This window comes from Plectrocnemia conspersa, unplaced genomic scaffold (genome assembly GCF_051122295.1).
Source record: "Plectrocnemia conspersa isolate PC_06_02 unplaced genomic scaffold, ASM5112229v1 ptg000010l, whole genome shotgun sequence".
NCBI classification, from domain to species: domain Eukaryota; kingdom Metazoa; phylum Arthropoda; class Insecta; order Trichoptera; family Polycentropodidae; genus Plectrocnemia; species Plectrocnemia conspersa.
Window position 1 is genome coordinate 27,615,072 of NW_028277174.1, and position 14,931 is coordinate 27,630,002.

General features: G+C 34.8%; 2 protein-coding genes and 1 long non-coding RNA gene across 5 annotated transcripts in view; 1 reads left to right on the forward strand and 2 right to left on the reverse strand.

Annotated features, from left to right (window-relative positions):
• Positions 1 to 4,481, forward strand: part of LOC148231235 (uncharacterized) — a 5,965-nt gene extending 1,484 nt beyond the window's left edge. The window contains exon 2 of the long non-coding RNA XR_015811052.1: positions 2,129 to 4,481. This is a non-coding gene — a long non-coding RNA (uncharacterized LOC148231235). The remainder of the gene's footprint in view (positions 1 to 2,128) is intronic.
• LOC148231234 (uncharacterized) overlaps positions 1 to 6,849 on the reverse strand; it is an 18,697-nt gene extending 11,848 nt beyond the window's left edge. For 2 of the 3 annotated variants that reach the window (XR_015811050.1, XM_088194990.1), the window contains exon 1: positions 6,655 to 6,849. The gene's annotated coding sequence lies outside the window, so the exon portion shown is untranslated. Of the gene's footprint in view, positions 1 to 6,637 lie in introns of all 3 variants that reach the window. The other variant, XM_088194991.1, reaches the window with a different exon arrangement.
• Positions 6,850 to 10,437: 3,588 nt separating this feature from the next.
• Positions 10,438 to 13,563, reverse strand: l(3)73Ah (polycomb group ring finger 3-like lethal (3) 73Ah). The gene is made up of 5 exons (XM_088194441.1): positions 13,361 to 13,563; positions 13,115 to 13,267; positions 12,886 to 13,037; positions 10,651 to 10,794; positions 10,438 to 10,582 (listed from the first exon to the last, which is right to left on the reverse strand). The coding sequence occupies exons 1-5, from the start codon at positions 13,485 to 13,487 to the stop codon at positions 10,457 to 10,459; spliced, it is 702 nt and encodes a 233-aa protein (XP_088050567.1). The 5' UTR covers positions 13,488 to 13,563; the 3' UTR covers positions 10,438 to 10,456.
• Positions 13,564 to 14,931: the final 1,368 nt, after the last annotated feature.

Consider the following 14,931-nt stretch of genomic DNA (forward strand, 5'->3'; position numbering starts at 1 on the left):
AATTTTGCCCTAAAAACAATTTTTAATTACGTATTTTATTAAAAAATATTTGTATTAATATTTGAAGGTGCTCTTTGGGTGGCAAATTTAAGTGGTGCATTTTCCCCCCTTTGTTTACCCAAAATAACGTTCCTGCTTAACATAATGAAATTTATATGATCAATCAAAAATTAATTATTGTGATACCTGAGCTTGTTGGCTTTTGCAGATATCAGAAATATTAGGTCGAATTCATGGTTTAATTTTTTTTCTGTCTTTCTCGTTTTTTAGTTTTCATATTAGTTGTTGTTGAGAAACCAAGCTCACACAAATATGATGTTGAAAACTGTCACAAAATTTTCAGTGCCTTCATGTAAAGAACTGAATATTCCTCTTGGACAGTAATCCAAAAATTCTTCATAGTTATTTCGGAAAATTTAATTTTTAGAGTACGATCAGTCGACAATGAGACCAATTTGATGATTTCGTATCAGGTTATAATTTTCTATATTTAAGGATAGAAAATAATGTGCAATTTTTTCTTCCAATAAAGTTAAATGTTCTATCATTGCGGAAATAACTCCCTCGGGAATGTTTTCGTTAAGTGAAAGGAACATATCTACTTTTTTTTCTATTATTCGATTTTTCCAAAGAGTTATTTTTTTCCGAAATCCTGTCAATTTGTCAATGGATGTCATGATTTTTTCTTTTTTCCTTGTATGCTTGTGTTAACGTTATTTAAGTAATTAAAAGTATCTGCTAAATATGCCACTTTAGCATACCAATCATTATTTTTAAGACATTTTACAAAATCATCCATACATTCATTTCGAAAAAAGATTAACAATTCATTCTTAAGTTCTATGAATCGGCATAAAACTTTACCCTTAGATAACCAAACGAAAAGCAAACACTCGTACATAGCTTCCATAGAAATGCAAAGTTTTTTAAACATGCGTGTTTTTAAAGGTCTCGATTTTATGAAATTCACTATATTTACAACTTGATCTAGTACAGGTTTTAGTGCTGCTGGTAATGTTTTCGAAACTAAAGATTCTCCATGTGCGTAGATATAATATTAGGTTTTCTTGTCTTTGCAAGGGCTACAAATCCTTTAAATGAGCCTACCATTGAAGGAGCACCATCCATAAAAATTTCTACACATAACTCCCATGATATTTTAAATTGTTCTAAATATGAATGAATAAGATCAAAAACATCTTGTCCTGTCGTATGCTCGGTAAGTTCTTTGCAGCATAGATATTGATTCACTATTTTGTTTACATTTATGAAACGAACGAATCCTAGTATTTGTGCCTTACCGCTAATGTCAGTAGATTCGTCGACTTGTAAAACAAAATATCGCTTGGAAAGTTTATCGTTAACTGTTTTCTTTATATCATCCGACTTATTTAATTATTTTTTTTATTGTATCGTTTGAAAGAGGAATTTTCATAATTTTCTTTTTTGCTTCATCACCAAACATAATTTTTCCTATTTCACAACATGCAGGTAAAATTAGAGACTCTGCTATAGTATGTGGTTTTAATTGTACAGCAATCAATTCAGCAATCTTGTATGACGCCAGTTGTGCCTTATCGGAAATTTTAACAGTTTTTTCAAAATATTTCGCTTGTTTATATTGCATGCTTAACAATCTTTACTTTTTGATGCTTAACATTCGGCGTGCTTCGTAGTGAAATGGCGATTTAACTTGTCAGGATACATCGCGCTATTGGACAGTTTTTTCTCCACATACAACACATAGTGGAATGTGATATCTTTCCTCATTGATGCTAGTAGAACTGAAACGTAAATATTCTTCAGAATACTGTCCATTAATTTTTTTGATTTTACTGGATATATTTTCTTTTGTATGAGACGTATGATGTCTAGTAACATCGTCACTACTTCTTCCACTTGTACTCCCAGTGTCGTTAATATTTTGGTCTGATTCTCAATTTCGTTTGGTAATAAATTTATCCATTGTGGGGTATCACGACTATAATAAAATATAAATTGATTGAAACATTAAGATTTTACTATTTTGCGGATTTTTTGTTTTTACCAATTTTCTCGCGGTGCACTTGCAATAAGCTCGCGGTGCACTGGTGCACCGCGGTGCACCGGTTAAGAACCACTGCTCTAGAATATTTTATTTAAATAATTTTTATTTAAATAATATTAGGAACATCTTTGGCTAAAGCACTAAATGAATACGCTACTGTAAATATGCAGTATAATTTTGTTACATGAAATTGAAATGACGAAACGCATAAATGTATGCACACGGTATTCAATGTGTTAAAACACTATTTCAACCACCACAAGCAGAACTATTAAAATTAGGGCGGTCAACGGTATAATAATGGTTCAGCGTATACTAATAACTATGTCACGAAAACTGGTTACGGAAGCGATTGCACCATTTCGCGTAAAAGACACTAAGCGTCACTAAAACTACTATGATCTTTCTTTTTTGGAGTGACTCAGATCCTCTAGACATGAGTCAACGAAGACGAGGATGATCAGAATCTGAAAATAGTTTATAGAGATCATGGTTTGTATTAGACTCCAGACACGACAGGTGGAATGGATATTTTTACGCCAATTTATTGCTTTTGAATATCGCTCACAAGCGGGAGGTAGATACAAGTACTTAAAAATCGAACCAACAGGTGGAACAGGCAATACGAGTCTTTTGTAAACACTGTCTCGTTATAAACACACAGTGAGAGAACCCGTTATTGTGTAACGTATAAACCGTTCAGGAAAATACACCAAGAAAGTGTTCCAGGAAACGAAAATTTATAAATTTATGATGTAGTTTAGATATCTACGGACTATATTTATAATATCTCTGCTGTTTCGAAAGTTACGCTTTTACATATCCGCAATATTTAGATTAAGCAAATTAATCCGAGCAATGGATAATTATATTAACAGATGAAATGACATCATATCCTGTACCAAAATTCGGACAGTGTAATACAAACAACATTCTAAAGACGAACTGACGCTAAAAATTTTCTTCCTACTTTCTTTTACTATCGATCGCAATCGCGCATTTACTGCGACGCTTATCATTTTCGTAACCATGTAATCTATAATACAATCAATTGTACTTCCATTGCTTACATGACATGGATTAAAAAAGAGATGAGACGAATCCAATATATCGGCATTACATGATTTTTTTCTATCTTATATTTTAAAATTTAATTTACGCCGTAATTGGATTGCAAATAATTATTATTTACTGGCAGATAGTGGCGAGAGAGACTGATCATTTGCGTTTGGTATCGTTAGCGCATGTTGTATCGTGCGTGTTCATTACACCTATTCAATTTACAATTTTTTTTACCAGAAGCTTATTCTAACTCTTAACTCACGCACCGCCACGCTCTCCGTATCCAAGAGGTAAGAGTTGGACTAAAATAAATATATTGTTGACCTAAAAACAAGACACGTTCGACGTTTAATAAAATATGTTTCGCGTCTCTCAGGAACGCCCAGGAGATTGACGCTCATTTTATCCATTATAACCTTCAATTTGTATAATTTTTTGGCACGACATCAGGCATTTCACGGCTACGCAGACGGCGACGAAGCATCTGATGTGCGATAATTAATTCCACTCTGACACACTAATCAGACGATTAGAGCCGGTCAAGGTTTAGTGCGTATCGTGTCCATATAAATAATTATTAACCCATCAAATCTGAAGGTATTTTAATTAAAATGTAACAAACGATAAAATAACAATCGTCACGTTAACTTCTTTTTTGCAATTAGTAACTGAGCGCATCGTTAAAAATGCCATTTAGAAAGTTAAATAATACAGTTACGACAGTCGTGTGATGATATGAAATAATAATATTACGTTGCACATATTTGATTCAACGCAATGGGACGTTTTCGCTTGAATTTAATTTATTAAAAAAAAGAGTCGATATGTAAATGTACAGTTGGCCACACTGATGAATAAAGCGAGATCAGCGTACGTATGTTTATTTAATTTTTAATTACACGAACATGTGTGGATAATAGCGCACGCAATGCCGTCTGTAATTCGCGTGTTCTACTTATGTTTCCTGTACAGAAAGAAACGGAAATAAAAGTGCAAGTTATCAGAAAACAACAATATGTAAACATTACTAATACCTAGTATACGTTACAGTGAATAATATGCATATTTTTTTAGTTAAGGTATATTTTATAGTACCAGTATAAATACAATTTCACTAACTGTTTCAGTGAAATCATATCCGAATACATTTTAACTTCAGAAAATGTCATTTGCTATTCAAACATAAAGGCTCGTATTTTTCAGGTCAGGTTGTGGTCAGAATATATATTAAATGGTAAGAATTATTTTGACAGATGGTCAGAATATTTTTTTTCAATACTGCTATCGTATAGTGTTGTTATTGCTGCAACGCTGAAGATTGGTACAACTGGTCGATCTGCCACTCGCGTGTCGGCAGTTCATTATCATTGTCAAGGTGTTTTATGGCCGTACTTGGTTGGGCTCGCAACTATGTCAGATGTCAACACAATAAGCCAAGAGTGCTAACTGCCACCGCTCTGTCGTTATTCCCGCTTCGTTTGTCACTCTGAATGCCTTCGCGTCCCATACAATTAAATAGATTCGTTGAGGGTTATTTATAGGGTGTTCGCTCGCTAGCACCCAACCTGTTCAATAGTTTTGAAGCGAGCGAAATATTTTATAAGATATTTCTAAAATAAATAATTGCTCAAATGCTACATTTTTTTAAATTCCCGTGATCGTATGCTATTTTTATTCTAACCATTTAATATTTATTCTGGCCTTAAATAATATAATTATGACAGAGATTTGATTTTATTCTGACTATTTAATTTGTTGCCAAACATAAATGCCAGTAAAAATATATTTGCACTGATAATACACATTCACTGTAACAGATACATTGTTAATATAAACTACAGCTGAATCATTATCTAATGTCATTTGTTCAGGTCAACACATTTGAACTTGAATTTATTCAATTGAAAATAACACGTTTCATCACATTTTTAATGAAGGGCGTGCATTCCAACCGCATTTTTTCAGTAAAATAAGATTCACGCATAAGTAAACAAATTAATGCCTTTTATAAATATTGTAAGATTTATTCTGCATCTAAATACAATTTCGTATTGTCATCAAAAAATATTCATTATTTTAAACGGGACACTCTCAATATGATTTTGATCAGTTTATTATCGTTTTTGACCATAAAGCAACCCTAGCAAGGCTAAGAACGTAATGCATATCCGTCATTGTAAATTTGAGTAATTCAAAAAAGGAAGTAACGCAACTACCGCGACTAAATATAATGTGTCAAAAATATGATAAAATCGTATTTTGATCGTTAACTATTTCCTTAATTACATAAATGTATGTTTTTTTTGTGTACTTAGGTGGAGGAAAATTGGCACAAACATATTGACTATATTTATTATCTAATTAGAACTAGAACAGCTACCCATTTGTTCGAGTCATCGTTAGATAGATTAGTGTATCTGTATAAAAAAATCGGCACGACTGCTATAACTCTCCTGTGATGATCTACAACTTATTTATAAAGTTTTAAATGTTGTGAAAGCTTTGCATTGACTATGCGAAACTGAAATCTAGGCAATCCCTGGGGTTTTGTCATCCATTCGGGCGTCCACTTTTTATAAATAGGTACAAAGAGTTCTACATTTAACCAATGTAATATAATAAAAAGATTAAAGGTGACGCATGATTGTAAATAGCAGATAAGGATGCCATTTCCGATTGAAAATCCAGGTATGAGTCGTTATCTGGTATCTGCAATAATGTGCTATAATACTCAATCTTTTTAACATTTTCAATTAGTATTTAATGGTTTATTATCAAATCCTGGGCTATTTAATAAAAATATTGTTTATTGTTAAAAAACGGAAATTACGTTTTAAGACACTGAACTAATATACCTACTATTTATTCTCAAAGGTCTATGGACAAAAACAAATACACGTAGAATTCACATGATCTCTGAAAACAGGGCTGAATTAAGTTAAAACAAATAAATTACATTAATAAAACACGCAAAGTATTATTTCACACTTTAGTTCTAATACGCCACAGAAACGAAAATGTTGTAATCTCGAGTTTTTCATATTTTTTAAAAAAAGATGATGTGTTTAAAAAATAAATAATTTTCATTCTCGTTCGTTTTGTTGGAATATACATTTGAATGCACACAATAAGAATAATAATGTTAGTGTTAGAAAAATGTTTTACCTGCGAACGAAAGACGCCATTAGTTTAAATATATAAAAAATATCAACAAAACGAGAGGTATTAGGGAAAAAATAATCACAACAAAGTAGATGAAACCGATAAAACAGGTTTCTTTCAAACCGGTAAATTCGCGAGACGATAACAACATTGCAAGTTGAATTAAATTACGTCAGAATATGTCACAACACCGCAGGTTCGCAGGGATAGTGAGCTGCCGGCTAAGCTTTTATGGCCAAAATTGAACGCGTTATTGTTTTTCCGTATTTTTTTGACAGAGATCATATGTTTGGATAAACAAAAGGAACTCGCGTTGCGTAATTGCGGCGGCGGAGGTGCACGTCGGACAAAACGAACAAATTCGACCTTGAAACGGCACTGACCGGTCACTCTTGGCTGCGGCGGCGAAGAACCTCAGGTCGCGGTCGATGGCATCGACGAAGTCGTGATCGGCTTGCGAGAGCAAGCGCTCTAGGCGCTCCAGGCGGCGGGCCCCCAGCGCTTAGCCCCCTGCCGGGCACGAGCGCCCGACCACCGACCAGCGATAGTCTATCTGCCGAGTGTTGCCGCAACAAAACGCGCAGGTTCGAATTCCCTTTTCCCTCGGCGATGTGACTTATTTTCTACACTTGCAACATTATCCACCGATTTATTTAAGAAATATTTAATAATATAAACATAAACACTCAGCAGTCGTTTTGCCTTTCACGTAGAATAATTACATAACGCTGCTTTGTAAGAAATGATCCAAGTACAATTTCCAAACTTTTTAAGGATATCTTTAATTTTTTTTTATTAATTAAACATTTGATGTATTTCATTTTGGCGGACGGATGGTGATACATTGAACCGCTGCAATACTATTTCATTGAGTTATACATATAGTTACATGTTATATTGAAATATTTGCCTTTGAATGGTGAACGAGTCAACACTGGCCGTTGTTTATCCGTCAAAATCCATTAACAGAATGTGCCACCGTCACATCAGTATTACCAGAGTGCCGTCAAGTTTTAGCCATAATAAAATTAATTCATATTTAAATCGGCCCCACATCAATTATTATGAAAATAATGTAAATTAAATTGCTGCCTCTCCTTTTGATGTAATTTTCAATGATTTTTTTTGTACATTTCGGTCGATATCTCGACTATAACTTGTTTTTTAAATGCTCCTATTTTTCGGATTTGTCGACCTAGAGACGACTCTTAGAGTAACCCCATAAAAATCTAACGGCGTTAAATCATATGCTCTTGACGCCCAATTACGTAACCAAAACGTAAATGTGACCTGGGAACTTTTCACGCAAATATCCAACGTTGCACCCGATGTGTGGTAAGTTGCGCCGTCTTGTTGAAACCACATGTCTTCTACATTGATATCTTCAATTTTGTGCCAAAAATATTCGGTTATCATGAGCTTATAGCGCTCACCATTGCTTTTTACAATCTGACCATCATCGTTTTCAAAAAGTAAGGCCCAATGACGTCGCATGACCACAATGCGCACCAAACAGTCACTTTTTAGGCATGTAATAGTCTCTCGTGAATCAAATGAGAATTTTCTTCCCCTCATATGCGACAATTTTACTTATTAACATATCCAGAGGTGGAAATGTGATCAAAGAAGATTTTCGTTGAAAAATCAGCAGCAATTTCCTGCTGCTCTAACACCTAATCTTCACAAATTCTTAGCTGTACATGTCTTTTAGCTTCAGTTCTTGTGTTAACTGAATTTTATACGGGTTAAGGTGCAACCCCAGATACAAAATGCGGCAAAGGGAGTCATAAAAAAAGCCTAACAACTGTGAACGCCGACGAATCGACAATTCCGAGTTTTCGACCACACTTTCACTTACAGCAGCAATATTTTCAGCTGAACGGGCGCCACGACAATGCATAGGCCTTATCCTATATCTAACGCTTGCAGTTTTTCAAATTTTTTCACCACATAGTACTATAAAATTTACCATATAAATTTCGATACAACATTCATACAGAATTGTTTTTTCTGTAGAACAATTTTAACGCGTTGAGTGGTGGTTAAATGATCCATTTCGTAAATGTATTGTTGCAAACTAATATTTAATACTTTGAACACGCGTGATCATTAAGAACTGTTTGATTTACAGTGCTGCTAACATAGGAAACTCGAATTTTAGATTTGTGCTAAAAATATCAATGCGATAGACTTTTTGTATAAGTCAGCAACTAATACCTAAAAGACCTGGGTTCGAATCTCTTGTGTACTTTAGTGTTTTTGATTTCTATCGTGTCTGGAAGAGTAGAATTAATGATTAGTATGTAAGATACAGATTATGCTTTCCTAGATTTTTTAATATCACTTATTAATGTCGTTATGAGTAACTAAAATAAAATCGAGTTAGGTCATGCATAGTGACATTTATTAATTGTAATATATTAATAGCTAAAAAAGTATAAAATAAATGTCACTGACTTTTATAAAGTACCTCACTACTTACATAGTAGTTAGCGATTTCATTCACGCAACAAGTCATGTTGCAACAGAGTTGCTACAATAAAAAAATAAAATATTCTGAGTGCATATTCCAGACATAAGCGAAGTCGTTCAATATTTTAATTTAGAATCTACCGCTCTGTATAAGACATGTATCAGACAAAAACAATAAGTCTGGTTCCACACCGAATCATCAACATTGCTTAAAGTGGAAAGGACTTATTAACAAGAATATATAAACCAGAATATTAGCGTATTCAAAACTACCACTTCGCTTCCAACCTGGAATAACGAAATATAAAAAACTCGTACCAAGAGGAAATTGAATCGACCAAAATGACCTTTAGAACACCGAGAAAAGATTAAGCTTTTGCTTCGATCATCTGATCAAGATTAACTAAGTAGTCACCTGAATCAGCGAGAATAGACACATATGATTTTAAACGTGACTTTAAAGCTATTTGTATATATATTTTTTTTAAAAATGCAGAATATTTCTATGAAAACCTATTATGATTTTTAATTTTTATTTTCCTATTATTTACGACACGTGAAGATCTTTCTTAATGAAATAATTGATATGTTTTATTCTGATTTTTCAGAGATTATGTACTTAGAAAGTCAATTGAGTATTTTTATTTTATTACTAAACGTGAAACAGGGAAATATTTAATAAAACATAAACAAGCTATTAAAAATATATATAAACATTTATTTTAAAATATTCATGTTATTAAATTACACTATGTGTTTTTAAATTAAAATAATTCAGCACTCAAATGGCAAAAGAATCATAAATGCATATTTTACAGAACGCAAAAAAGCCCCTTAAATATTTTTAGGAACTAAATCATATTCAATTTAGTTATCATACGATCGATTTTCCAAAATCTTAAAACATTTGGAACCTTTCGCCGTTTAAGTTTAGAAACGTTTTCAAAATCTCAAATACACGATAATAAATATTGCACTATGGCTAAACAAAATCATTCACATATTATTTCATTTATAAACACTAACGAAATAAATAAAAACATAGTTTCTGGAATTTACAATATTAATATAATTTTGATCATTATATAAACAAAAATGTTTCGATTCCCCGGTATAGTCTACGTACACAATACATCAAAATATTAATCTATAATTACGCACTTTAAACTGAAGTATCAACATATATTTTATTAAATAATATAATAACTTAATTTATTTAATGTTGATATTAATTTGACGCGCGCTCAGTTCTTTATATTTTAGTAAACGAAAAACAGTCAGGAAAGACAAAATGGAAAAAATATAAAGTCAATATTATCCACCTTGGTCCCCTTTCGTTCTCTTAAGACTTTTCCTTCTCGAGTGAAAATTTTGATTAGAATTAAATGCATAAATGTAAAATTATCATAAGTAAGAGAAACATATTATAAAGAGGTAACACTTTACACAACTCATTAAAATGAAAATAGTCAACCACTTAATTGATCTCTCGCGAATTGTATTAACGAAAACATCAAAAGCTACCTTAAAAAGAAAAAATATATTTTAATACAACTACTAGAATAATATTACACGTAATTTCATTAAATACCAAAAATAAATAATACAAGGTTAATCAATTAAATGGTTACAGCGTAGGTGGTATTAAACGCATGAGTAATTTTCTTCTTTAATTATGCATTAATCTATATAAATTTTTCTAGTGTTAAACAATTAAAGTTCGATCATTGGACGATATTGTAGGCGAAGAGGCGGATCTCTAAATCTCCATCTGGTTACGTAGACAAACTTTAGCGTGTGATCTTTTCCGAGTAATTCGTTGTTGCAGAGCAGATCGATCTGAGAAGGAGCATTGTTATAATAACGTTTAATTGATGATAGTTTAGATAATAAATAAGAAAAATAACCTCTCTGAATTTGTCCACGTTATTTAAGACTTTCTTGGCGATAAACTTTTTCAAATGTGTTATGGTAGCCTGAGATGAGCATCTCAGGAATCTGCGCTTCAAAGTTTTCAAATTGGCCGATGTACACTCCAAACAAAGGTTCACCTAAATTTTAATGTAATATAAGAGATAATAAAAATACATAATAATCATAAAATGAGAAGAAAAAATAATAATATTATATATTAAAATAAGCTATAACTGTAATATTAATAAATATATGTACATATGAGTCTCGAGTTATATTTGTTATTTTACCGGTGAATTTTTAATTATAGTAAAGATGCCCATTTTAGTTTTGTGTTTCTTGAGAATAAAGAAATATTCTTAGCATATTTTTTCTATAGAATATAAATTAACTTTGCGTGCGTATAAATTAACTTTGCGTGCGTATAAATTAACTAAGTGTTGTATACTATTGTTTTGACAGCAGGTGGAATGTGATATGACAAGTGCAGCAATGGCGTATCAAAGGGGGGGGGGGCTTATATCCCAAGGCGCCGGATAAGGAAGGGCGGCAAAATGAGTGCCTAATACTTTTGAAAAAAATTGATGATTTTTCAAAAATCAATTTATCGATGAACAGTGGTAAAAATATTATATTTTTACAACTGTTCATCGATATAAAAATATTATATTTTTACACTACGATATTTTATCTCAATGTTTGGAACCGGTGTGCCCCAAACCGGCAAAAATATTGTGATATTTTTACTATGATTTTCAAAGGTTTTTAAGTTATTAATTTTTTTATCTCATTTTATAGCCCATAATATCTGCCTTTCTTCTTATTGTGTGCTTTAGAGATAATAGTAGAGGCATAAACCTAAGCTTGCCATCTCTTTCTAAATTATAAATAATGATGAAATGGATAGCTCTCGAACTGACTATGTTAACACAAATAGAATATAGTCGCAAATAAGATAAAATTTTACGGAAGGACGGAAACTAAAATTAATAGGTATATCCCAAAGAAACATATTAAGACAAATTATAAACAATAATATTTTCTTTGAAATTTGCCTTTCTATGATGTCATTACTGACATATAAAGGCGATTTACTTGCTTAAAACGTTTTTGGTCTGGCGCTGTACCGTTTCAGGTAAACCTCGGATATTTTTTGGGCGCAACTAGAAAACATTTGTAGACTTCACTTGTTTTCTTACTATGCTTTTTCGTAATATTATATTGTGTTATAGTTTTCTTAACCATTTTGTGATAATACATAATCTGTATTAGACTTTTTACTAACTTTAAAATTGTAATTATATTGTTTTGTGATTTTTACTGTGATCATTACAAAATGGATGAAAGAGAAAAAACGTTGCCAGAAGAAACTTTTGAATTATATTTCCAAACCTTCTAGCAAAGATAAAGAAAACATCAATGATCACAGTTTTTGGGACAGAAGTCCACATAAGTGCAAGACCGTGTGTCATGCGTTTATCAGTCTTCAAAGATTCTTCAGAAGAAGATATCCCCGATGTGACCAACCAGAACTCTAAGACGACATCCCTGCGCCAGCTTCTCTACCACTGTTCGGAGAAAACATCTAATCCATCATAGTATGTCGCAATATGTAATATAATCTAATAAAATTCTCACTAGTTTCCACCTGCGTCTTACTAGCTGCGTAGTCACACCCTTTTGGGCTAGACACCCGAAAGTAACATCTTTGACTAAAGCTCTAAATGAATGTTTGATTTTGTTATATGAAGTTGAAATGACGAAATGCACAAACTTGTGCACATTAAATATCATAGTTACAATCTTATCTAGATTAAATATAAATTGGAATGTTACAAAACCGAACTATTATAAGTTGTGATTTTGAATTTCATTTATAATCATTTAGTTATACAAAAATTTTATGATTTGAAAATTATGGAAAAAAATCTGTGTGATTCGATCCTGGGCGCACAATACCCTAGTAATGCCACTGAAGTGCAGTGTTTCCAAATCTCCACTTATTCTAACTTTAACAAAAAATGTATTTCTGGTCCCAAACTGTCGCAATTGTTGAATGCGTCAAGAGGAGCAAGAGCAAAAAGTAAAAGTTGTGCTAAAAGTACATACTAACATTAAAATATTGACGATTTGTAGTTGTTCATATAAAAATGTCTTATTCCAAGCCAACAATATGTATGAGCAGTTGATGTATTGTAAAAATCGTTATAAAGCAAACGTAATTGTACCTGTTCATCTCGACGATGGTAATCGGTAGCGTCGGGATGTGCTTCGTCGACGTTATTGTTTTGACGTCCGTTAACCGGCTCTCCGACGATAGCGTCTTTCGGGCATGGAATTCCACGAGCCCTATAAAACTCTCGCTCTCTAGTCATTTCGTCTAAAACGCGAGTATGCCATTACAATCCAAGCCGCAATGAAACTATATATAATACATAATATATGTAATCAAATTACTCTGTTGTAAATCCGGTACTAGTTTATAAACAATATCTTGCATGGTTCGATCGAAGCTTATGTATTGGAGCGGGTGAGACTGATGAATCACGATATTACAAGTGGGGCACGTGTTGTTGTCTTCGAGATGCTTCACGAGACAACTCTTGCAAACTGTAAAACGTATAAGAAACGACTAGTAACGGAAGCTTTTCAGACAACGGCCTTAGTTTCTATACGATGAGACGGCTCGGTAAGGTGACTTACAGGTGTGAAGACACTCGGTGACGGTGGTGGCGTCGATGAAATAGCCCCGGCATATCTTGCACGTTATGTGGCTATTGAGCGTCTTCAACTTGATTCTCCGCTCCATTGTCATTATGGCATTGGCCATCTCAGTACCGTATTAGCGCCGATTATTCATTAAAAACGGACGAGTCCATAGCGAACGGATGACAAGCACGCCCTGTCTAGAAAACGCGATAATATTTTTAAAAGTAATTTGCTACTCCTAACACTGTAGATGTTGACCATTTTGCGGACTGTGAAAATATTAATTTGTATTAGTAATAGCAGTTGCGGAATCGGTATAAAACATCGAAAAAAACATAATAATGGTTAATTGATAAATATTTAACAGACTTCTTAAACGTTATTAGTAACAATAGTTACACATTTTGGCAAAATGGCTGCTACACTATAAAGTAAATAAACCACCACAATATGCCAACATGTTTAAAATATACAAAATGCTATGGGGGCCAATATAGATTTGTTATGGCCAAAACTGGTCGGCGCAGAAATAGCGGTGTTGTGACGGCCCTCTCTTCCGGCAAGCTTGTAAGGGTTCGGACGCGTGCCGTCGCGCGTCCGCCCCATTCTAACCATGTAAACACCGTAAACCGTTAAATAAATATTACTGCAGCGGCTCAATCTGTGTCTCATTGCCACCCGCCATCATCACCACCCCTAAACTGGTAACCTGCGACGTGATCCTGAGCACGTACATGGAGTCAGATTCAAAATGGCAGACACAGACGCCGCTGCAGTACAAAAGCCGAGCCGCTGCTGAGCTGTTTGCTGCCATCCCGCCGGTGCTTCCCTGGACCCGGACTCGAGCTGGCGGACCACCAAGACGATGGGCCTGCGCCCCCGACCATGTGCCGCCATCGTCAGCCACCGTCGCCACTGACAGACGCCGCCACCGACCACGTGACCCAGGAAGCACCCGGCGCCGCCACGCGCCTTCAGCGGGAAGCCACCGAAGTGCTGCCGTAGACCAGGCTCGAGTGGACCACGCGTGACCCGTCACGCACCCGTAGGGCTACGCCCCCGCGACTCCGAGCTCGAACCACATGTTCGGGGCCCGTCACGCGCGCGCCCTGTGTAGCTGCACCGACGCACCACAGGGCCCCGAAAGGTGCTCCCGGACATGCCCGTTCTTCTCGCGCCCCCTGGAGCCCTACGCGCCGCCCGGGTCTACGCGTGTTCCACTCGGCTTGGAGCGAAGCACGCCGCGCGTCACTGGAGGCCGCGCCGCCACACCATACGTCACGACTTTGCTACTTTTGCGCCGCCAGCATTTAATCAACAGCAGCGCCAAGGCCCCCATACCTCCCCCTGGTTATAGTTCGCAATTGTAAATTGCTAGGGCCGGAGCCGTATGGGGGCCAATATAGATTTGTTATGGCCAAAACTGGTCGGCGCAGAAATAGCGGTGTTGTGACGGCCCTCTCTTCCGGCAAGCTTGTAAGGGTTCGGACGCGTGCCGTCGCGCGTCCGCCCCATTCTAACCATGTAAACACCGTAAACCGTTAAATAAATATTACTGCAGCGGC